The sequence below is a fragment of the Ornithodoros turicata genome, unplaced genomic scaffold (genome assembly GCF_037126465.1).
Source record: "Ornithodoros turicata isolate Travis unplaced genomic scaffold, ASM3712646v1 Chromosome23, whole genome shotgun sequence".
Lineage (NCBI taxonomy): Eukaryota > Metazoa > Arthropoda > Arachnida > Ixodida > Argasidae > Ornithodoros > Ornithodoros turicata.
This window is the reverse complement of record NW_026999342.1, coordinates 1,843,973-1,869,702: the sequence shown is the minus strand read 5'-3', so window position 1 is coordinate 1,869,702 and position 25,730 is coordinate 1,843,973. Positions and strand designations below refer to the sequence as shown.

At 47.0% G+C, this 25,730-nt stretch overlaps 1 protein-coding gene across 3 annotated transcripts in view; it reads right to left on the bottom strand.

Moving 5' to 3' along the window:
- LOC135373261 (methanethiol oxidase-like) overlaps positions 1-25,730 on the bottom strand; it is a 326,674-nt gene that overhangs the window by 118,175 nt on the left and 182,769 nt on the right. For all 3 annotated transcript variants that reach the window (XM_064606490.1, XM_064606489.1, XM_064606491.1), the window contains exon 7: positions 24,620-24,698. In XM_064606490.1, the coding sequence (XP_064462560.1) occupies positions 24,620-24,698 (79 nt within the window). The remainder of the gene's footprint in view (positions 1-24,619; positions 24,699-25,730) is intronic.

The window sequence follows — 25,730 nt, the reverse complement described above, 5'->3', positions numbered from 1 at the left end:
GCCATCACTGGGTCTCGTCCCTGCCTCAGATTTAAAGAGGAGGGTATGGCGGTGCAACCTGTAGCTGATGCCTCTTCCACATCAGAGAGTGTCGATGATGATGAGCCGCTGTCGCTGTTGAATGCCTCACTACAGCTACGGGGAAACACCAGTGAAAAGATACAGGTCGATGGCCAGACGACAACTGTACGCAAGATAAAATGCTGATGACGTTTCAAGCGCGTGCAGAGTCTACCATGGCCAAAGGGCTTGAGCTGGAAGTACCAGTTGTCATAGACATAGATGACAAAAGTGACCTGGCAAACGATTACGAGAAGCTCATGCACGAACTCAAGAAAAACTATCAAGATGAAGACTCTGTTGCTAAAAGGACAGCATTATTTACAGAGTCGCCTGCCTCGTGATCGAAACAGCGAGTCATTGACTTTTCTGGAGCTCCGAAAAGAAGGGTTCGCAAAGCCAGGGAATTAAAGGTACTGTAAAGCAGCATGCATACAATTTTCAACTGCTGGCTCATTTAACAGGGTGGGTGCTCAGTACACCTGCTCCACAAATTTCGTTTAAATCCACCACGTAGCTTTTTTGTTTTTTTTTTTAGAAAATGAAGTTCTAATATTACGGACAACCCTGTGTCTGAGACACGACATGAACTCTGCAGTTCTCGCCATGTACAGTGGCGGACCTAAACATGCCAATAACAGTGGAGCGTACAGCGACACGAGGTGTGCGCCGAGGGCAAATTTGTCGGCGGCGGCGAACCTCCTGTTTTTGTGCCGGCGGCGGCGGCGTCACGCCGATCTCCTTCTATCGGCGTGACCCTTCTCCGCCCCCGTCCCGTTTCTGTAAGTGTTATGTAAAAGTGCAAATACAGTTTGCGGTACTTTGGTACTCTACTCAATACTTTTTGTTTTGTGTATTTGTGCTCTATTTAAAATACAGTTTATGGTATTTTCTACTCAATACTCTAATTACATATTTTGGATCCCTGTGTCAAACTTTCTGTGTCTGGTCTTTCCATTATATTGCTTGTTCAGTGGAAATTTCCTGAGTCCCTCGGACTTGACCCGGATAGTGACTCTAGACCTGGACATTGGCCCTTCTTGGAAGTCTCCATTTAGAGATCTTGCCCCGCGTGTACTAATCCTTGGCCAGTGAGAGTTCTATTATGTGTGCCCTGACGCGGTGACGCCGAATTCTGACCTCGCCGAGCAGGGACCTGCTTGAAGTTTGCTTTGTTCTAGGTCACATATACTTAGTGGAGTTATGTGGTATCTCTTTGTCATCTTTTTTGGGACTTGTGTTTAGATGACTCCTATCACACAGCAGCAGCTAGCGTAGTGCGCGGGGTTTAGGTGATTCATGTGACATAGCGGCGACTTGCCGCACTGACCAGTGACCGGCGACTTTTTGCGTTCAAGAATAAATAGTACCTTAATTGCATTTCAAATACGTTTTGAAATATTTTGTGCTCTATCTTAATTACTTTAATTTTCATGTATTTATACACTATCTTAATTGCATTCTAAAGTTAGTATTTATTATCTTATCTTAAATAGATTTTTGAGCATTGTAACGTCGGACGACGACGAAGCAGAGGCTCGACAAGCTGAGAAGACGAAGCAGCACGGGGACAGCTGTAGTATGGTAGCTGTAGAGGGACGAACAAGAACGGATGTTCGGCAGTTGGGGTCACGGAGGTGACCGAGAAGGAGCGCATTAAACGTTGTTTGATCGTAATTGCTCTGGAGGTCTTTGGCTCGATCCTTGACTGGCGCAGTCGACAGGATGGACCAACGGCAGGGCCTGCTTTGAAACCGTAGCCGTCGACGTGACATCTGTGGAACCACGGCACGAGCTGGCTGTTCCTTGAACGACGCCACTGGACTGACCTGTGTGCATCACTGGCTTTGTACGACGTCTCGACCCTGGAACAATCATCGAGGAAGTGCATCAGCGGACAGGTGAGGATTCCGGCTGGTTTTCTCCCGAGAGGCCAGAAATTGTGTAATGGTTTGGTTTGGACGCGTGGTATGGACGAAAGGAGTAGGGGGCTTGAGGCTTGCAGTGAGGTATCGAGTGGAGCAGGGAGTTCGGACCTGTCAGTTCCGAGTTCAGTTCAGCGAGGGGACATCGCTACACGTTATGTCTCGTGGACTTATGCACACGTTGGGCGGAAGTAACGCCATTGAAGTCTTTGACGGCCAAGGCAACGTGCCAAGCACTACTGGAGGTTTTCACGAAGTACGGTATCCCAGAGCTTATCTGCTGTGACCAAGGGACCAATTTTACGTCTAGGCTGACGAAAGCTTGGGATAAATATGCGCTTCTCTACCCCTGAGCACCCCCAAAGTAACGGTATCGTAGAACGTTTCAACGCTTCCTTTAAAAGTATGCTGCGACGTGTGGTGGCACAGAACCCCAGAGAATGGGACAAGGTTATCCTGTGTGTACTTTGGGCGTATCGCGACGTGCCCCACGAGGTAACCGGCTTCTCGCCATTTGAGTTAATGTACGGTCGTACACCACATGGTCCTCTGCAAATATTGAAGAAAACGCGGAGTGGCGAGTGGACACCACCAGTTGGTTTAAATAGGGCGGCAGTTGCTTACTTAGAGGATATCCGGAGCAGTATGGCAGAATAAGGTGTTGCCGTGCAGGAGCGCTCAGATCGGATACAGAAAGCTTCTGTTGACAGATACAATTTAAGGGCTAGGAGCAAGCTTTTCAATGTCGGGGATGATGTTTTGGTTTTGGATTGGGGCCTGGTTGGCAAAAAATAAGCTGGTTGGCAGGGCCCGGCCAAGATTAAAGAGCAGAAGAGACGGGATAGCTACATTGTTCAACACGCGGATGGCAGAGAACAGTGGATTCATGCGAACCGGTTAAGGCACTACATATCTCGGGTTAATCACATCAACGTAGTTTTCGAGACTGATGAAGAGTTCGGACTTATCGTTAACATACCAACTACGAACAAGGTATCCAGCGTGGACGAAGCGTTACACAGAACACAGTGCGAGAGTTTGGATGGTGAACAAAGAGCCGAACTGAAACAACACCTGGAAGAAGCCGCGAACTGTTTCTCAGAGAAACCAGGGAGATGCAAAGTCGGGGCGCATAAGATCATATTACTGCCGGATGCGAAGCTCATCTGGCAGTAGCCATTTAAAGTACCATTCGCGATGAGGGGGGAAGTGGAGCGACAAGTTCAGGAGCTTCTGCAATGGGGATTCATTTATCCAACGGAAAGCATGTTCGCGCATCCCATCGTCTGCGTCGCCAAGAAAGATGGGTCGGTACGCATGTGCGTAGACTACAGACAACTTAACGCAGTAACCCAACCAGATCGATATCCGATGGAAACGGTTCGAGATTTACTCTTCGAGGTCGCCTGGGCGAAATTCATAACAGTGCTAGACATGACCAGGGGCTACTGGCAAATAGCAGTGGATCCGGAATCGCAAGGGTTTACCGCTTTTGCAGCGCCAGGGGGGCTCTATGCGTGGAAGGTCATGCCATTCGGACTGCGCAACGCAGCAGCTACGTTTCAGCGGGTAATGAACGAAATCCTGAAAGATCACCGGGGATATGCGGCGGCGTACATAGATGACGTGGCCGTGTACTCTTCAACGTGGGCGGAACACTTGCTACATCTAAGGAAGGTACATATGGCCATTCGAGAGGCGGGGCTGAAAACAAACTTGAAGAAACGTAAATTCGCTCAGGAGAAGGTAAAATACTTAGGACATGTAGTTGGATCAGGGGGACACGCTCCAGACCCTTGTAGGGTCGCAGCAATGTCAAAGATACAGCCGTACAGTTCCCCCTGAAGTCGGCCCAGGACGCATACTAATCCCCCTGTCCCCCACTCCTTCCTGCTGTCCTCTCTCCGTCTGTCCACATCTGTACGCCGCTCATAGCCACAGTTGCTTCGCGGTGCTAACACGCAATCAAAAAAAAAAAAAAAAAAAAAAAAAAGATACAGCCACCCAAAACTAAGACAGAACTCCGACGCTTACTTGGTATGTTTAACTACTATAGAGATTATATACCTAATTTCGCGGAAAAAATTAGTCCTTTGACGGAGTTGACGAGGAAAGGGGTGCCGAACAAATTGAATTGGAGCCGCGAGCTCTACAACGTTTTTGAGAGCGTTAAAGCAGATTTGGAAAAGGTTACCGAACTCGCTGCTCCCTGGCCAGATAAAGATTTCATTCTATCGACCGATGCCTCTGAAGTAGCTGTAGCAGCCGTCTTGTCGCAGGAAGACGCAGGTTCAGAGAAACCTATCGCGTTCCTCAGTAAAAAGCTGTCACAAACACAAACGAAGTGGGCGACAATAGAGCGCGAAGCATACGCGATCGTGTGTTCACTTGGGCAGCTAGACACGTGACTGTTTGGGGCGAAGGTAAGGGTCAGAACTGATCATAATCCATTGGTCTTTGTAGCTCGTACAGCGCCCACGAGCGCGCGGCTAACACGCTGGGCACTCGCACTCCAAAAGTACGACGTTGAAGTGGAATATGTCCGAGGCAAGGACAACCTCGTTGTTGACACATTTTCAAGGCTGACCTGAGGTCTACGGCTGGGCCTATGGGGCTCACACTGATTACCCAGAGGGCTAGGTCTGATTGGTCAGATGCAATGTTATTTTCGAATTTCGAATCCAGTGTTTCTACGTGCCTCCTCCTCTAGGTTTGGGGTTTGGTTAACTTTTGGGGCTTTACGGGTTTAAATTTACGCAGTGAACTTTGTGTGCTGCATTTCTGGCGTCTCGCGGAATGTACCAGGGGGGATCCAATCCTGTGTGTGGGTGTGTGACGCTGTGTATGTTCCCGACTGTGCTTTTCGGCAGACTGTTACCAGGTGCTGTCTGGTCTAGCAGCGTTCGCTGCACCGGACGAAGGGAGGTGTAACGTCGGACGACGACGACATTTTTTACTGCCAATATTTTTTAAGATTTACTTTAAACTAAAGGGCATGTCATGCCAGTTCGTTGCAGCTTTGAGCACGCGGACAGAGAAAGAGGGATAATTTTTCATAGGTAAGCCCTTTATTTCGAGGAAAAATCTGTTTATTCGTACGGCATCCATCTGACAACTCGAACTTGTTTGCATTGCTACTTCGCTGGTGCCATTGCGTACTAAGAAAGTATGTGTGGCTGCTCCTACAAATCTCTAGACCATGTATTTTCTATAAACAATGCGCTTGTGCTTGCAGGTTCCCCTCACAGTCGCTCAGCTGTGCCGAAGAACCGGATGCAGAACCTACGCCAATTTGCCAATTTGTTCCACTGTTCTTTTAATCTGTGAGGTACGGTGGAAGTAAATACACTGCTGTGTTTACCTCGTATGTGCAGTCGCTCCTACAGTGTGTGTGAAAGTCATGCATGTGCATGCTCTTCGTGCACAGCGCTTCGAATTTCTGTAATGAAATACGCTGACAGCTGAACAACTGCCAAGCACTTGTGACAATAACGTTATTTTAAGATGAGGAATGGGGAGTTCCATCGCCAGGGTCCATACTCCACCCCATTGCTGGTGGTGATGTGGTAAATAAAATAATGATCACCTTCAAAATAAGGATCGAGGTTATGTGTTCTGCAATACACACAGAGACACTCGTAGAACATAATACGATAACGGAAAAAGTCAAACGAGAACCATACAACACCAAACCATACAATAACGAACGAGAACCGCGGAACACCACAGGAAAACCGAACAGAAACGAAACCAAACAAAAAATATAAAAACGGAAGTACCTCACAATAACAAACAGTGTGAAACCTTTCTGAGCAAAAAGAATGAATTTTTTAGGTTGACATTCACCGAATTCACCTTTATGCGTATGCTCCCTGTGCACAACACTTACGGCCCCCTATTCGGAATACAGGCAGCGGAGAAGAAAAAGAAGGCAATTACCATTAAAAACTACAGGAACAGGGCTGAAGCACGTTTGGAATACATCAGCACACCGATTCCTAAGAAAGATGCGTGCTAATCAGCAATAAGGAGCGTTTAAAGCGCAATAAATACTCCAAATCAAATCGCTTCCCATTATGTTTCCTATGGGAGCAGCCGGCGCCAGTGGGCCCTCCAACATGGCGGCTTCTTGCCGCACCTCTCTCATACGCGCCCCTCTCCAATGCGCGATCCAGCCTTTATACATAGAGATCAGTGGGCTCGACAAGCTGAGAAGACGAAGCAGCACGGGGACAGCTGCAGAGGGACGAACAAGAACGGGTGTTCGGCAGTTGGGGTCACGGACGTGACCGAGAAGGAGCGCACTAATCGAAATTGCTCTGCAGGTCTTTGGCTCGATTCTTGACTAGTATCTTGTACATGCCTGCGTACAGGCATCCGTTCTGTCGACAAGTCTGTTCTTCTACTGACATCCGTTCCGTCAGTTACCATGGCAACGAACTAACGGAGAGCTCCCACGCGCGGATGTACAAGAATTCACAACCACTCAACTTTTCCGCATAGCAGCGCGTTCGACTCAGCAAGGAGAAAAAACCAGAGCAGCGCACCTGACGCATGCGCTGTTTGTAGGTAAACAGCAATGGCGGCCAACGGAGCAGCGTTGTGTGGTTTGCAGTGCAGTGGAGTGCAGTGCAGTGCAGTGAATGCTTTGCAGCGAAATAGAGGTGACAAGACGAGGCTAGATTATAAAACGACAGTGCTGTGTGAAAACGTGTCTCTTCCTCAATTTCAGCTGCAAAAGTAGCGCCTCCGAGGAATACTGGGCCGCAAGAAATCCAGCGAAAGCATTGCTGAGCTTCACCGTTTCCGGATCTTCCATATCGAGGCACCACAGCACGCAAACAAAACGTCTTTAAAACACGATTTCCAATCGTAGTGCCTTCGCTGTGCCTTCGTCTGTGCTGTATGGGGCTAATTCCACCGAATCTCGAACAAGCATGGAACCTTTGGTCTACGATTCGATTGAAAAAATATATTCGGTAGACAATGGTGAATGATGGAAAATTACCCAGTTTGAACATTCGGGGGCATCGCTATTGGCGAGGGAGAGGGGGCGAAATTATTGGTGCCGTTTTTAGACTAGCCGTCGCAGGCGATTTCACAGATTTCCCTGGAGACAACGGCGCGTCGCAGAACACCATAACTTTTCTATGCAACGCACGCGTGGTGGGTAACCACCGGGCTACTTAGTTTCACTATGCCAGCAGCGGTTATTTATTTATTTTTTTATGTGAAAGTCGCAACAGATCGCCAAACTGGCTCGTTTTCGAACCCCTCTCCTCATCGCAGAAACAGATTAACACAGGTGCCTTCGTCATTCAAAGCTCTTTACAGTGGTGTCAATTTCGTTTCTTTTGTGCGCACAGAAGTAAGTGTTTTTGCCCATTTTCGGAAAGGCGTATCTCAAAATGAGCGGACTTTGGACGCTTATAGCGCGAGAACGCCACTAAAATTATGGAACCAGCTTCTGCTATATTGCGGGACAATGTTTGACCAATACTGGAATAAAACTTGGCATTCGTTCTGGACAGCAGCCGACCCAGTGATTTTTCAAGCGAACGCCGGCGCATCCGCTCAAGCCTCCCGTCGTCCGCTCCTTCCACAACGTCATAGCGCGTTGTCTCTCAAATGTGCATCGTGCGTTACAATTTAAAATAGAAAAAGTAACAAAACTTATGAGGGAGTGTATGGCACGTTTGTTTACACGTGTGGCACGTCTTTGTGGACTCTATTTAGGGCAACCTCTTTCGATGTTGCGTTCTCTTTCTCCCACACATAACTGGAGCGAAGCCTCGGTATTGGCCGAACATTCCTCCACTCTTCCATATACCGCGCCCTGTAGTCGCACACATCATTAACGAGAAGATGTAGGAGTGTTACGTTTCACACCATTTTCGACACATCATCCGTGAAGGCAGCAGAGTTTAGGATCACATCCGTTGTTTTGCAGCGGTGATTGTATATTGTTGCCGCATGTTTAACAACACCACCGACACCATCGCATGCGCTTTTGTCAAGACCGGGGGCCAAGAAGATCCACTTTTTTGTTATGTTGCGTCCCATCTCGAAATGCTGAAATCTGTTTTTAAAATGGGAGCTCGCTCCATCAGACACATACACTGCGCTGCCGTACATGTGGCCGTTTTCTTCAAAGTACTCTTCTATCCTCGCTAGCGAAAGCAAAGCTGCTGCACTATCGTGTCGCGTGTCATCACTTACGACGGCGAAACTCCGTGTCCCATTCGATGTACTCACGACGCACGTAAGTATCGAAACTTGAGTTATGTGCCAGTGGTAGCTCTGAATTTCCTTTGGCAGTATGACCGTCTAATTTTCGGAAAAGTCAAAATGAAACACAACGTTGTCGGACTTCACTGCACATTTTTCTTTGCGTATATATGGCTTCCCGCTGGACCTTTTTGACATAGTCGTGAGTGATATACGATCCGACCGAATTCCGCAACATGTCGACGAAGTCTGTTACTGGCAACGTACGCTTCACCATTCCTCAATGCTCCCATGTGGCAAGGCGGATTTCTTCGTCGTCCGGCAATCCTAGACTTTCTGTTGTGTGAGCCTCCATACCGGGACAATTCTGACATAATCCGCAAAGACATGCCTCTGAGCCTTCATCACAGACGCACATGTTAATGATGCTGCGCACTGATAGCTTTCGCTGCTGTTTACTGCTGCTGTTGTGGTCAACTCCAAGTTCGCGCAATAAGAACACTCTTCTCTGCAAGGTCTGATGCTCACCCACTTCGGACGAAGAGAGTAAAATTTGCTCAGGCTAAGGGATATGTCCGGATATTTGTTCGTGGGTTTCACATAGGCTTCGCGGATTGAACACGTCATGTACCTTTCTGCCTTTGCGACTTTCGTATCACCTTCCTTTACTTGACCTACATCTCTTGATCTCGGTCTCTGGACTGAGCACACCAGTTCATCAACGATGTAGAAATTCAAAGCCGAGTCCAAGTCATCTTGATGTAGTGGATCTCTTGAGTATGAGTCGGGCGTCGCCCACACATGTCTTTCCAAAACCAACTTCTTCGCTTTGCGAATCATGCACCGCGTCGCTTCGGGGATACTGTCTTGTATATCGCGCTCGGCCATGGACGCTGGCAGCAGGGTAAGAATTTGACATGTTTTTCTTGCAAAGATTTACTTGCCCTGTACGCTGCTCGCAGATCCTCAAAGACTTCATTGTAGAGATGCGTCGACGAAGTCGACGTACCAGGAAGAGAAACTTCCAAGGAAGTCTCGATATGTCTTCAGGTCAGGGCTGGGCAGTATTACAAATACATTGTATTATAATACCGTTACTGTAATACTTTACAGTATTTGTATTGGGTATTATAATACTCATCCGATAAGTGTATTTGTATTACGTATTATAATACAAAAAATTCGAGTATTACTTGCATTGTATTACTGCAAAACTCGTAATACTTATGACCCGTCCTGCCTGAGGTGATGGGTCTTACACGTGTATGCTTTCGGTACCGTTCCAATCCTACGAACACGACCTAGTTCTGCCAACAGAGGATCACACTTCAACGTGCAACAAAGGGACGATTACAGGAGCTGGCTGAGAAATTTCTTAGAAACTTCTCCACTCTGGGTGAACAACCCGGAGCCCTTAGGGGGTCATATCATAGAATGGAGCCAGGGTCGGTGCGTCAGAAAGTAAGGCAGAAAAAAGGGGATTATAGACACACACACCTGCGTCCCGCGAGAGAATGCCCTGAGAGCTGTCAGTTAGTCACTTCGTCGTGATCTTTTGTCATTTTTTTCCTGGACTCTCCAGGGTTAACCCGTAAAGTACTTGTCGTTCCAGGAAGGCACGTAGCCTAAATTTGAACAACCTGACCACTGTGCCCTTGGTTCCTGGTTTGAGTCACAGGCACAATGTCTTCCATAGAATGCAGTGTTCCTTGTTACAGCTATGCATGGTATAAATTCTGCATCGGGTTGACCGTCTCGGCAGTTTCTACTCAGACCGAACAGACGATCGTTAGAAGATGGCGTATTTGAAAAGATGCTTCTTCTTAAGTTCAATCAACTGAAATAAACATGCGGTGACCGGACCGGTGGCTTCAGAAATATGTCTGGGATTCCTTTTCTAATAACTGTCTGCCACGGCTTAAAAGTGTTACTAGTATTACTCGAGTAATACAGGGAAGTAATAGTATTATGTATTATAATACTTGAAAATAAAATATATTATGTATTAGTATTACAATACAATTTTTAGCAAGTATTATGTATTTGTATTATAATACAAATTTTGAGTATTCCTGCCCAGCCCTGCTTCAGGTCTTAACATTCAGGGCCTCATTAATTTCAGACGCGACCACGAAGATTGTCAAAAACTGGTCTTGACGTGTCCCCTGTACCTTTTTGGGAGGTATATGACAGGCTAATCGTCACCAGACGCATATCCCGTGAGCGGTAAACTCGTTAAAATCAGCAAGGCCACAGGCTCTATAGCGAAAAAAACGAAGCGTCCCAGCCCAACAGCGCTCCTGGGAAGATCGATGTTATAACTTCCCACGACAGTTTCATCTTTTATAAGTTTGTATTAATGAACGCGATTGCATTGCACAGTATCACAAGCTGCTCCAAAAGTGACTCCCGGAAGGAGCAGACGACGGGAGGACATGAGCCCGTGTATCGGCGTTCGCTTGAAAAAATCGTTGGGGCGGCTGCGGTCAACAACGAATGCAAATTGTTATTCCAGATATTGTTCAAGCATTGTCCTGTGATATATGAGAAGCCGGTGCCATGATTTTAGTGGCGCACTCGTGCTATAGGCTTCCAAATTACGTTAATTTTGCGATACGCCTTTCTGAAAATGGGCAAAAAATATCACTTCTGTGCAGAAAAAAGAAACGAAATTGACACCACTGTAAAGACTTTTGAATGGCGCAGACACCTGTGTTTATCTGGCATTTCTGCAATGAACTGGTCACGTATGAGAGGGTCTCGAAAACCAGCGAGTTTCGCGGTCTGTTGCTGCTTGCATATTTAAAAAAAAAATTGCCGGTGCTATAGCGAAACCAAGTATCCCGGTGGTTACCCACTATGCGTAAGTCGTATAGTAAAAGTTACGGTGCCGTGCGACGCGCCGTTGGCTCCATGGAAATCTGCGAAATCGCCTGCGACGGCTAGTCTAAAAACAGCATCAATAATTTCACCCCCTCTCCGTCACGAACGGCTTTGCCCCCGAAGGTGAAATTGGGTAATTTGCCAGCATTCACTAAGGTCTACCGAATTTTTTTTTTTTATCGAATCGGAGACTCAGAGGTCCCACGCTTGTTCGAAATTCGGTGGAATTAGCCATGGGGATGCACTGAACTCACGTTGGTGCGCTTCGTCGCCCACATGTGTCAACCACCGTCAACCGACGGAGGCATGTCCGTCGCAGTGAGAACATGTCAACGCATTGCGCTGCGTTGAGCCCTGAGGATGCGTGCCAACGGCACGGATGCCTGTGCGCCAAAACGCAGCAGTGAGGACGAACCCACGGAACAGCTGTGGCTATGAGTGGTGTACAAATGTGGACAGATGGAGAGAGGACAGCAGGAAGGAGTGGGGGACAGCGGGGCAAGGATGCATCATGGGCCGGTTGGAAAAGAATGTCACATTAATTCAGCTACATGCAGCACGTTCCCTGTAAACAGGCGGTTGTTTGTTGTATCCCATTCAAGTAGTTTCTGTTATCTTTAAAATAAATAAATAAATAAATAAATAAATAAATAAATAAATAAATAAATAAATAAATAAATAAATAAATAAATAAATAAATAAATAAATAAATAAATAAATAAATAAATAAATAAATAAATAAATAAATAAATAAATAAATAAATAAATAAATAAATAACTAAATAAATAAATCACGAATGTATGAACGTCTGCGCCAATATTTCTGCGACGAAAAGAAACGAAAGCTGCAAAGGCACTGATTGTTAGCGCCGCGAAGCAACTGTGGCTATGAGCAGCGTACAGGCGTGGACAGATGGAGAGAGGAGAGCAGGAAGGAGTGGGGGACAGGGGGTTAGTATGCGTCCTCGGCCGACCAGGGGGAACCGTGCCGACATTCGTATGGAAAGTCTTCGGAAAACACAGAGAAAACCTCAGACAGCACATCCGATGACAGGATTCGAACCCGTGTCACCTTCCAGTCTCGGCGTGCAAAGCGATCATCCTAACCACTATGCAACGGGAGGTGGTAACGCTGGCCACGGGGGCACTGATGCGAGGTTTGGATCAAACGTAGACATGATGCGGAAAGAAGACAGTACGCTACACAGACAACCGCCTTGTGAGCCGCACATCCTTCCTCACATCCCCCCCTCACACTTCCGTCTATACCCTGTGTCTGCCTCATATTATCGCAGAGTCTAGTTCCTCACCATGCAAATGCAACCGTGCAACCTGCAGGCGAGCCTGGAAGCGCTTTGTAAGACGCGGGAAGACGTTGCACCCCGTGCTGTATTGTCCAACCACCTGTAACTCCCGTTCCTTTATACACAGTTGTTATGGTGACAAAAGGAAGTGACCTTAACTGAGCAAATTTCGGAATTGCATTCGTAAAAACAATTATCGTAAAGCTGAAATGAAAAAGAAACGGAACGCAAGTCACAATAGAATCCGCGCATAATGTGCGCGGTGAGAACAGCCGCATCCCATGGTGCTTCCTTAACTCCAGCGATATCCATAGCGCCGCAATCCGGAAAAGCGACAATTCATCAACCCATCCACAGCGCATGCGCAGACGTGCGAATTCTTTCGTCACCACAGACGCAATCGTTATGTTTCAGGTGGACCTGACAGCTATCGCTGTTGGTGAAATAGCGCAAAGTATTCGGGTTCATTCTGCCATATTTCCTTACAGCGACCAGGCGTACTACACCTGACATCTGCTACTAAAGCACTAAAACTACTACACCCGTTATCTGCCGATAAGGGACCTTCAGGTCAGAGCTGACCTGAAGGTCGCTTCTTCTGTACGCTCGCCTCGCGTCACGTGATACACTTTCCATTTCGCGTGCGTTCTTTCTTGCCAGTTAAAAAGCTCTCCGCAAGGCGTACCCTGTAGGAAACAATTGCGATGGGTATTTCTCGATAGGCTCTCCAACTCTCCAATTCACATCTCGGCCCTAAGACGAATAATTGAAACGGTTGACTAATTAATTGCGCATAATTACTTAATCAGGCATCATAAGAAATATACGCGTTTAGAACACGTGACTCCTCATAATATTCTGCCGTTTAAATTTGCACACGACGCAGCGTGTTTCTTTTTAGATCCCGGTAGGCACCCTGTATGCTGGAGGGTTTCTTTCGGACCTTTGGATGTCCGTCCAGTGTCACGTCTGTCAGTCCTTCTGTTTCTTCAGCGTCTCTCTGTCTTATGTGTCGCCCTGTCACCGCAGCGACCGAACCACACGCGGCGAAAATTAATGAAAATGTTCGGAACGGTCGTCGATGAAGCATTCAGATGGTAGCAGAAATGGTGAACACTGGTGAAGAGACTGTGCGACAAGTTTTGCACGACCAATTGAACATGCGCAAGGGTTACTGTAGGGGTTGACCAGATGACCTGCAGCACTGTTTACAACTACAGGAAAGTACTGACCAACGGTGTATACGTAATGGAAGGGAGAATGATGGAAGGCAGTATGATGAAGGAACACCGTATAATTTCTAGTACTATTGTAATAGTAAGCACTTTTTACTGACGGCCTCGTTATCTAAGGGTCTTACCTCGTACAAGCGCTTGTAGCACAAATGGGCCCGTTGTCGGTTGCAGCAAGGGATGGAAAACATGTAGCATGTCTGATTGCGGAAATATATTTCCAAATCCGCACACGCCGGTGCCGGTTAGCCTTCGGTGGCCCCGACTTCGGGAGTTTATGTCTGTTTCAGGCAGTTCGTACTGGACTACAGGCGCTAATCACCGGGGAACACGCAGTGCTCGGCCGCGAGTCGAGTGCTCTCGTCTCTGGCTTTGCTCCACTCGCATCTTCCGCTATGATCAGGGTGAGCCAGGTTTCTAGCCACTTTGCTAGACCTGTACTGTCCTCCGTTGCGACTCTCCCGTATCTCATGGATTCTTCGCATGGTATGTCCCGTACAAACTGCAATCTCCCTTAGGAGCGTTGTTATCCTGCCTTTCAGCATAGTGCGCTACTAGTTTTCCTGTTTGTGTAACGGGGCCTACCTCCATAGGTAGCTCTCCTGCTTGGTGGCAATACACACAGCGAAGTCAGCACCTGTGTTCTCTGCTCGCTCGATCCTGCCTTGATCAGTAATTTCCTACTCTTTTGCTTTGCTGGGTAAGTGTCTGTTAATTTGTTTTCTTGGTGTATCCTTACAATGCGAAGCCTGTAAAGTGTATACCGTCGGCGGTTGAGCCGCCGGCTTTTAGCGTTCTCCGTGACACTGCCTCCGGGCGTGTCACGGGCATATTTCCTACTTCCACTATTGAAGACAGTAGGAAAAGTTGTCAAGGGTATGCGTCACATAGGAGGTGGGGCATGTAACTTGATAGCGAAGTCAAGGGCTGCCGCTGAAAGCCCTTGGTTCACTTACAGTGAAGGGCAGCCATGATTGAGATGGTCTCGTCCGAGTGCAATGGTGAGTCAGGGTGGCACTCATTTCGGTATCAGACCTCATTCCGGATACAGCGGTAGAGACGGCATTCATGGGATATGGGCCAGACATCCTTCAGAAGGAATTAGAAGGAATCGAAACAGGGAACCGTCGTGTTCTTATGGAAATGCGCCCCCTTGTTCCGAATTTCATCAGCAGACTCGGTAAGCGCTTGACCATCAATTATGATGGCCTAAAGCGCATGTGCATGCGATGCAATACGGAGGATCACTTCAAGAAGGACTGTGTGACCCCGCTTTGTACCCACTCTGGCAATGTGGAGCATGATGGTTGCGGTGCCTTGTGTAGGCGTTGCGGTGGAGACCACGCCGTGTTCGGCTTTGACGTGAGCTTCCCGTGTTGGAGCTGGTCGCGTGCCACCAAACGCACTCGTTGTGCCGGCTGTGCAAGCTGCGCAAGCTACCAGTGCGGGCATCCCAACCGTAGTTGCGTCTAGTGAAGATGAGTATCCCGTTCTACAAGCTGTTAGTATGGCAGTTGCGAATGAACGTGTTATTGGTGACCCTGTACCTGCCACTGTTGTGGCGGCCCCCGACAGTGCACCTTCCAGTGGTGAGGTCATTGTCAGGGGAGATTCTGCTGTTATAACTGATACTGAGGCAGTAGTTGCACGTTAGTGAGTTGCAGTTAGTGACGGGTATGCTGGCGGTGATACTGGAGTTGGCGGTGGTGGGAACAGTGCCTTGTCCTCTACCTCCGACAGGTTAATTATTGACCTAGAGATAGATGAGGAAGGTGCAGCTGCTGATGAGATGGATTTCACCGAATCTGCAAGAAGCGCCAAGCATCTGGGGGTCTGCAGTGCGGGATTCCTAACTGGAGAATTCAGTCTTACCACACTAAATGTACCTGGGTTCAGCAGAGTGGTGAAGAAGTTAGACGTTATCGACTGGGCAAGGTCTGCTCCCGTAGACATCCTTCTCCTACAAGAAACCGGATCACTATCGGATCGGGATATAAAGTCTTTAGAGGTTTCGCATATGCTCAGGGCTTTCTTTAGCTGTAGTTCACCCCACAGAGCTGGTGCGGGAATTTTATTTTTTCAGTTGTTTGGGGGATCCATCAGGTGGTTCGACACGGACATCGAGAGAAGTGTGGCGGCTGTTGAGCTGGAACACAAGAATAAAACACTGTGTGCTGTCAGTGGTTACGCCCCCGTGCGCCGCGGCGAGCGCTCCGTTTTTTTTTGTTTTTTTTCGCACGATCGACACGTTTTTTTTATTTTTTATTTTTTATGGAAGTCAGAACTTAATTTTTGGCAGGTGATTTTAACTGTACGATAGACCGCCAGCACGGTCGGCATGCGAACAGAGAGCTGGAGCGCCTGGTGAACTCCATTGGCTTCATTGATATTTGATCCCACGTACATGGTAACGCATATGAGTTCACCTGGGTTAACTCACGTGGCCGCCACAGCCGGCTAGAAATATTTTATGTCTCGCAAGGCTTGGCAGACTTCATCTCTGGTTGTGTGACCCGACCTGCTGGGGATCTTGCAGATCATCACCCCGTTTTTTTTTTTTTTTCTATCTGGCTTCCTAAATTTGCGCTCTGGTTGCTGTTTTTGGCGACTGAACGTGTCCTTGCTCGAGTATCCCAAAATTAAACGTGATATGCAAGAGATGCAGATTGCTGTCGGAAGACTGTTCCGCACCCGATTTTGGGTCAGATCACGGACGGCTTTGAACCAAGAAGCAGCACACCGCCTTCGGTCTTGGGGGAGACAGTGTGCGCGTGAACATCGGCAGTGCAGAGATGCACTCATGCAGGTATTAGCTATTCTTCGCCATCCTTGTTCTCAAAGCCCTGACGCTGCTTCTGAAACAGAGAATTTGCAAAGGCGCCTTGGGTCTCTTCGTATGCATTCTTGGCGCAAGTTCGTAGCGCAAAGAAACGTCGAGCGCTTCCGTCGAAAAGCTTATTGCTTCCGCATGCTATTGCGGCCCTATGTGGCAGGAAATCCGGGCTCGAGTATAACCGAGCTCCGGTCAGCTGACGGCTCACTTCTAACCGAACCTGATGACATTCAAGCAGCGATGCGTGAGCATTTAGCGGCCCTTGACGAGAAGTCATCTCCCGATGAGCCCGTTATCAGCCGAGAGTGCCCACTGTCGGAGGAAAAGATAGAGCATATGGGCTCGGGGCCGTTCACGCAACCAGAGATTCTAACAGCTGTCTCCTCAATGCCGAAGGGAAAGTGTCATGGCGTAGATGTCCTTCCAGTTGAGTTCTACAAACGTTTCTGTATGGTAATTGGTAACTCCCTGGCTCGGGTATTTAATCTATGCTTGTCCTGAGGGTGCTATGTTCTAGCATGCAGGGTGTTGTTGTTGTTTGCTGTGCAAGGACCGTCCAGAAAACGAGATGCGCATGCATACCGGCCCATCACTCTATTGGCATGCAGCTACACACACACACACATACATTGGATGATGATGAGGTGGGCGATTCACCGCCGCTGAGGCGGTACACTGCCCTGTTGCGCGTTGGGAACAGATGAGAGGATGATGATGGGGGCTTTCAGAGAGCCGTCACCAGATTGCTGGAGCACAATTACTGCGAAAGAAGACGAACGCCTTGCATCTGGTGGGCAACGTTCGACCACGGTCCGAGGATCTTCGCGAGGTTCAACGGCCTCTTGTCAATACGTTGCATAGAAACTACAAAGTCCTAGCCAAGGAACTTCTTTTGCGTGTTTCGCCGCACTTACAAAAGGTGCTAGACACGTGCCAGGTGTGTTCTGTCCCTGGCAGGTCGTCAGACATCCACAGGATAGGCAGGATAGCGCTACGTGGTGCCATCCATTGCATAATGTCTTCACACTCAACTGCAGTTGTGGCTTCCTTCGATCAGTCGAAGACATTCTATCGTCTGCCGCGCATTTTCAAGACTGAGTACATATGGTTTCGCGCCGCCGAGGGTGGTTATCGGAACTACCCGTTCTCAATTCTCCCTTCTCATATTGGCCTTCTTCAAATGACCTTGCTCAAAAGGACTTTCTGGTTTTATCCCGTATCAGAACTATCTCCCTCAAAACGCCCTTCTCGTAGGACCCCATCGCACAGAGCCATCGCCCTATTTCAGGAAGTCATGTGATGTGATAAAGATAAAAATGGGAATGTGAGTTTCGACGAAGTCGAACTGGCTACCCCAGTAAACTTACACACAGACAACACAAACACATGATGAGATGATGAAGATGATGCCCAGAGAAAAACAGAGATGATAATGGAGTTCAACATGTAGTTCAAAAGTTTCGACCAAGTGAGAGTAAAATGTCGGAACCGCTGGGGGCGCACACAGCATACATTCAGCGAGTCATAGAATGTCCATAAACCCCGTTGAATGCAGAAAGTCTTCAAGTGCCCTTGCCGACGAAGGACCTAACAGTTTCGCGATGTCGAAGGCTCGGGAGTCCACATGAGAGAGGGCTATTTCAGGAGAACAGTCTCGGTGTACGTACTTTTTTTCCTTTTTCCATTGTATAGAAAGTTGACATGCGTACTGCTGACTATTCCCTTTTGCGTCCCTTTTTTTCGTACTAAACATTTTCGGCCCCCATCAGGTCGAGTTCATGTCCTCACGGCGACTTTCAATTCCGGAGCTCCCGATTTCACGGTTTCGAAATAATGAAAGTGCTCGATTGCTTCATATAAGATAACCACTCAAATTCACGGGTTTTCGATGTCTGTCCAAGTGTGTTACCGAACGAGAGCCTCACGGGCGTTCGGCTTAACACGGCGGACGAGTGTTGGTTAGTTTATTACTAGGTTAGTCCAAGCTCGGTGTTTATATTTTTGTATCCAGGCTTGTCAAAGTACGCATTTTCCTGCACGCGACTGTGCGTTTTACAGTCGGATAACATTTATTTCCAGTAGGGTATCTTGCAACGCTCATGCATCACAATGTACGGAAGGTTTAGGTGTATGGGGGTGGTCGGTGGTTGTCTTACCAATTGCAGTGCTTGACATTGCAGGAAGACGATGACCGTGCTGCACCCGTCCATCCCTCCGCACTCTCACTTTCGGTACAGCCTCAGAACAACCTTTATTGTGCGGCTTGGATTTATACACCCCTGAATAGAGGCGCAAAGTTTTTGTTTTCCCGAGGGGGCGGGGTCGTGAAATAACGTACTCTGGCGGGATTGGCGAACAATGCGGCACAGAGCAACATTTCGGGTGGCTGGAATGCTGATGTATGGGGAACAGCTGAAATAAAGAATAAAGAAGAGGAAAATGCATAATACTGCATTTTATTAGCCCATAAAATTTTAATAGATGCAGTTTTGGCAGAATAAAGGCCCGTGTCATTCTCTTAGCGGGACATCCCAGCCTCCCCTTGAAACTGAATCTGCTTTGTAAACAAACACGCTAACACGGTGTCGACGGTCGACACCATCGCGGCAAAAAAAAAAAAAAATCGCTAAACGGTTGTTCTGGGTAGTTTTGCGCAGAGTGCAAGGCGAGAGCAGTTTTGAAAGTGGGCAGAGTGGCGACGGGTACAAACGCGAATGGGTTGTTTTGAGAAAAACCGGTACGGGTTGTTTTGCGCAGGGCGCAAGGAGAGGGGATCGAGTTTGGAGAACAGGTAGAAAGGCGACGGGTACAAACGCGAATGGGTAGTTTCGATATACACCCATCTAATAGATGCCCACCACTTTTGTTTTCGTACGCTGACGATGTCTCCGTCATACTACCGCGCGAGAGTTCTCTAGTCAGTTTTGAAAGCATTTGAAGACTATGGTACAGTTTCTAGGGGAAGATTAAACAAATTCAAAAGTGTCGCTCTCTTTTTTAAATGTTCAGCCAACCTGTGCTGCACCGTTTCAAGTCCCTGTAAGACCTCAGGTTAAAATCCTAGGAGTAGGTTTTGATAGTGCTTGGCGCACTATTTCCTCGGTCATGCCGTACGGTTGTTTACCGACACCACGACAGCCGCCAGAGAGCAGAAGTTCCTTCCTCGTTTCGCACCATGCATCAGGTCACCGGAGCTCATCCAAAACTGCCGTCAAACTAAGGAAGCCGCCATTAGGCGTCCCCGTGTTGCCAGGCCAGAACTGGCGGAGCCCGCTAGTTTTGGCGGAGGAAATCTGAACAATGGTTTTGGTTCATGTTTGTCGTTTTGTCACTGTGTGTACCAAACAAAGACGTGTGAAACGTGATAAAAAGCGATTAAATCTAGAGTGGGGTCATATCTTGTGCGTTTTAGTGTTCCGATGTATTCTTTTAGACTAGCCTCCACCTTTGAGCTTTCTAACTCGAGCCTACTTAGATTTCGGTTTCTATTCTGTGGTTGTTAAACCTGTCAAGCCATAAAACGCGTGAACGTGTCTTTAATTAGTGAGTTTATTGGCGATTTCAAAGATATCGTGGTTACCGATGCCTTTAAACGGAGCCGAAATCCGAGAGCTTCGACGCTCTGTTTCGGAAGTCAGCAACATAAACATGAAACTCCTCATTGGCCTCTGGCGATGGAACCATATGGATGGAACTCCCCATTCATAATCTTAAAATAAAGTTGTTATTGTTGTTGCCCAATAAATGCATAAAAGAGAACTGCAAGCAGTGCAGAGAGGGTGGATGAGGAGCATCTTTCCTAAAGTAAGTATCCTGCTTTTCCTACTTTCATGTGTGTGAAATTCTTTTTGAGTGAATTAAGTTTGTCTTTCCCTGGCCGTGCAGCTTTGTACATCAGACTGCCAATATGTACAAACATAGCTTTATATTTGTAATATTCACCCAAACCAATAAATTTCAACATCACAAATATTTTACTAACACAGCATTGACTAGAGGGCACATGCTGCAAGGTAGCATGCCGCTTAGCACCCACCTTATCCCAGTTACTTATATTTGTTTGATCCCATCTGCCATGTCTTTGTTCAACCATCTGAGAAAAGGTACCGAAAGAAGCAGTGCAAGTTACAAAGAAAATAATTGCATTTCAGATGCAAGTACACGCACATAGAGGAGCACCTTGTATTTTCCTCAAGATAATACAAGCACTCAGATATTTTCACTCTGGGAATATGGCAAGCAGGTGCTGCACCCCATTAACAGCTCCATTCGAGAAGGCTCTGGGGATGCATGCACCTGCGGCTGGAGATCCTATAGCTTCTTCCGACACATTTGAAGGTGTATTATGCGTGTGCTACATAAAGATAAAAAGGGCACTACTTCTGTTGTTTCTGTAACATTGTTAATGAAAATTTGTGGCGCCCACAACAACATACGAACGATATTCGAAATGGGTTCAGCTTTCTTGAGGGAGTGAATGCGAAATCCTACACTGATTGCAAACACGACCTCATGTGCTCTACTCATTTTCAGCAATGCTCCTTTTATGGTGGACACAGTCGAGCTGTGCTGAAGCCTGGTGCATGCCCTAGCGTTCCGGCACCAGGTCAACAAAGTATACATCTTCAGGTGATGGAGCTTACACTGTTTCATTCCTTTTAGTGTCAGTGTGCCTCTGCACTTCTCTGTGAGTTTTCTCAATTTGATCCTGCTTGTGCTTGTGTGCAGGTCATGCAAGAGTATACCAACAGCAAAGTGTGTCTCAGATGCAAACCTCTTCAAGCATTTGCCATGAAGCCATGACACAGGAACGGCTTCACATGGGCCATTCAGTTGAAAGTCTGCTTGCAGAGTACTTTTTGCTTGAGCAAGCGTTTTCAAATCCTTTAAAAAGTAAAGTACTAATTAAAAGTACATGATTGCTGCATAAATGTAATTTTTAAAAGCCAGAAAAGCCAAAAAAGGGTGGCCAGATAGTTTGTGTGAGGCATATTCATTTAGCACATGTTACATGACTAAAATTCATGTACGAACCACAAAACTATGGCTTAAATTTTTGAGCAATTATACCAAAACCAAGGAAGAATCTCCAGCAAAGTGCGCGGGCACTACGACTGTCTACATCAAGCAGCTATGTGCTACAACATGTTCTACATCGTGGCTGCTCAGTCGATCACCTCTTTTATATGGGGAGTACCGACACTGACAGTGCAGCACGGCATGACGTGGTGAAGGCGCCTGTGTAATACAGTCACAACTTGTTACAGCAAAAGTCAATGGAACTGTATTTTCACTGAAACAAAATAGAATCCTCTCTTGATTGATGAAATTCACAAATTCCTCTACTTTATTAACAGTGCCCTCTCAAACAAAACCCATTTCCTTATTTATTGCAAAATTATAAGCCTCGCTTTATGAATCTCAATTAATTATAATATTTTGCAGGAATATTGACCATTCATAAATTGTGTGTTAATTGTATTTGGTACAATAAAGTAGACCACTCATGATCACCATCCATTCTTTTAATATAGAGGTGTATCTGTGTCGAACAGCCTGTGTACCTACAACATTATATTTACGGTCTGATTTTTTCAGGTTAAACTCATCTGCTACTGATTATTACCCCGAATCAGTTGAGCCCCAATTTTGGTTGAACATGATCTCTGTCTGAACTCCAATCATATCTACTAATTAGTGGCAATATGAATGTATAGGTATGATGTAAAATTATTTTAGTGCAAAAATAAACTATGCAAGGCACTTTTGACATCACAACATTAAGCATTTGTGACCATTAATTGTGACAACTGTATATTGGACTTCCTTTACCTGAGGTCTATTTGCACAGAGAAAAGAGAAAAATTATGAAGATTATAACACTCAAATGCATCAGCCGCACCTGATGTCATCCTGATTTACAGATGGGAAACTGAAAGACTGTACCTCCACATTTTTCTTCGCTTTTCTAGGGAGCATACTTAAAAAAAAAAAAACAGACGCAAGTATAGTTTACTCAGACGTAGCGCTGTAGAACAGCATCCCATCCACAACTACGTTTTTACATGCTCCTTGGCAGCAGCAGCTACATGCCTGTTGACTACCCGTGAAACAGCTTAATTTTACTGTACTATTCTCTAATGAAATCGTGACTCGCATTAATAAACGGATTTTCTTTGTTGCAACAAAGTTGTATGTTGCTTTCTCATTCACCTACACATTTCCCTCTACTTCGTGCATTCGAATAGCTATTCTGCCTGAATCACGGCAGACTGTGATATCGCACATCGACCTACAGAGCTCTGTGCCAAGTACCGTCAACATGCGCAGTTCATTCGATGCAAACAACTTGATGCATCTGTTAATAGTTCAATTGCATGATGCAGCTAGCACGATGATCATATGCTGCGTACTTCACTTCGCTAAACTTGAAACGAATTCACAAAAACGAACGCAGGTCATCGTTCACGGTAGAAGTGGTAATTGGCATGCAAATATAAAGGCCACAGCACCGACAACACTACTCCAACAAACGCGACGACGTAAACAGGGCTTGAAGCCCGGAAGCCACAAATCACCAATTTCACAAAACTGTGCAGCATATTGTAGATCAAGAACTTCGAAAAATACGTTTCCTCAATTCACAAACCGACGATTTGGCATTATCTTCGCCTTCGCAGTGCTTCTTGATGACATTAGGAGCATTTAGGCTTGGCTTGGACAAGTTGCCAGTTGGATGGCTTGGATTGAGTCTGTAATCCACTTGGATCCAAACAATCATCCAACTTTAGGCATAGTGTGCCCAGACACTTTATACTTTGCGCCAAGTATGGGGAGAGATATTTCTGTGCTAATAACTGTGGGACGTCTGATGGCTGCCGCCGCCGTTTGACGCGCTGCATGGGAAGATGGCAACTTACTCCCACCTGCCATGCATAGTTCCCGTCAGACGCGTACGCGAGATACTCCGGACGCTGACGTCTCTCTCTGGGAAGGCACAGATTTCTAGACCGCAGTCATGGAGGCACTGTTGACTCCCTCCCTGCCTTGTGCCGTGGGTGGTCCTTCCTGGAGGGCATGGCGACATATCACAGCTGGTTGGTTAGACGCTCCTCGGGCGAGCCTCCAATGGAAGCTGGCTGATGGTGTACTGCTGCTCAGTGAGCGTTTACACTCCTTCCATATCTGTCGCACGGATGACTGGCCGTCTTGCGGTATCTCGGCGTTACCGGAGCACTGCTTCCTTCAGTGTCAGATTCTGTGAGGCCGACAACGGCGAGCCCTTTCACCATCACCATCATCACCACCACCACCACCAGTGTCAGATTCCGCTGTTTCTATGGAGCAGAGTGGCGGTTGTTTTTGAACTTGAATGGGCCACCGTAAGGTTCATGGAACTTTAGGTTGTAGCAAGGGATCGGAAACATTTGACATGTCTGACTGCGGAAATACATTTCCAAATTTGGATACGCCGGTGCCCGTTATGGCCCCGACTGCGTAGTTTAGGTCTGTTTCAGGCAGTTCGTGCTGGACTACGGGCGCCAACCTCCATACGTCGTTCTCCTGCTCGACGACAATAAAACGAGCAAACGGAAGCAAACTCTCCTAGAGAGTGTTGCTATCTAGCTTGTAGGATTGTAACGTGAAGTTAGTGTCTGCTACATGACAATATCTACACACAAGAAGCTTAGAGCGCAATAAGCTTTGGAACGTTGTTATCCTGCCTTTCAGAATTGTGTTAGTGTCAGAATTAGTGTTAAGTTTGTCCTGTTTGTGTAAAGGAGCCTACCTCCATAGGTAGCTCTCCTGCTTGATCACAATCCAAGTATTTGTCCCGCAGGTTTGCCCTTGTCCCACCCTACAGCTGGTAATTCAAGTAGCCCTGACACAACAACCTCCGCCTGTCCGTAATCAGATTGACATTTCGAATTATGCGAGTACTTAGCCGTTCTTAAAAAGATGCCTCGGGTGCAGGTTCCCGGAAGACACTTGCGATTTAGCCTGCACTCTGTCCAGGACAGATTAAGTTCATTCTTCCGGAAAGTTGTCCTTCCTTGCTCGAGCTAGTTTTACTGGCATATGTATAACGCTACCTAGACATCATTTTCTATCGCTCCCACATCGTAATGCAACAAGATGAGAAATATGACTTGCCAGGAATTGCATCCAACATCCAGCCGGTAACTTTCTTGGGTGGTATAGTGATGACTTTCTCTGCCTCCCAACGTCCGTCCTGTCCAAAGGCAAAGCACACAAAATATTGTGCATGTTTAGCATGGCAAGGAACCCTGATATATGTTACAATGAAGCGCGACAACTGGAAGCTCAATAACAACAAGCGTTTCTGTGCAGTTAAAGGAGCACTAAAGGCGACACATCTGTGAACTCTATATTTGCGCGGATGTTCCGCAGCACACCGCCTACACTATAGCTGTGCGGTATCCGTGTAGACCACACAGTAAATAGTTTAGCAACAAGAAGCCTCCTAAATACACAGCAACTCCCGGAGGGGGAAGGAGAGGGCGAAAGGATGGCCTATTTACACCGTTCCCGCGTTACGTTATCTCCACTGTTTCTTTCAAAACCATTTACTGTGTTTGAGAACTTTTCGTGTTTGTCTGCGTGTCCCGAGTCGCTCGGTTATTCGTTCTTTCATCATCATGCACCAGTTAGTCTACGCGCTCTCCCTTTAGCCGTACGACGTGGACGACCTCACGGAGAACGCGATATACCGACACTATGCGTGCGCGCCCGCCGGTTTCTTCTCAGGGAGAGGGGGTAACGTTTCTTCTCAGCAAAAGTGGCGCGGTGCACGTGGAGGATAATCGCGTCGCGAGAGGGAGAGAGCCCCTCTCAATGCCCTTCGCCCTCAAACTGACGCGACGCGGTTTCACCGAGGCTTCAAAAGTGCATGAAAGACTCACGTTTAAAAACGGTGCCTTCGCAGGATGTACAATATCTGTCTCTTCTCGTACGACTGACACCCTGCTGCTCACTTCGAAATGCCGCTTCATCTGACTGTACTGGGAGGGGAGCAGTAGCGATCACATTACACATGAGTGCTCAAAATAAACTTGAGCAGCAGCGCCGTTGTGCGATTGGGAAGTGTATTTCTTGTATCGTGTCTGCTACGAAACGGTTCCTTACAAAGTTATGGTTTCAAGGTGACACCACAATTTCTCTTGAAATTACGTTACACACTGTGTTAATTTCGAACTCGTTGTCGTCATTCAAAACTTTGATTCCGTTACCAAGCTACAATCAG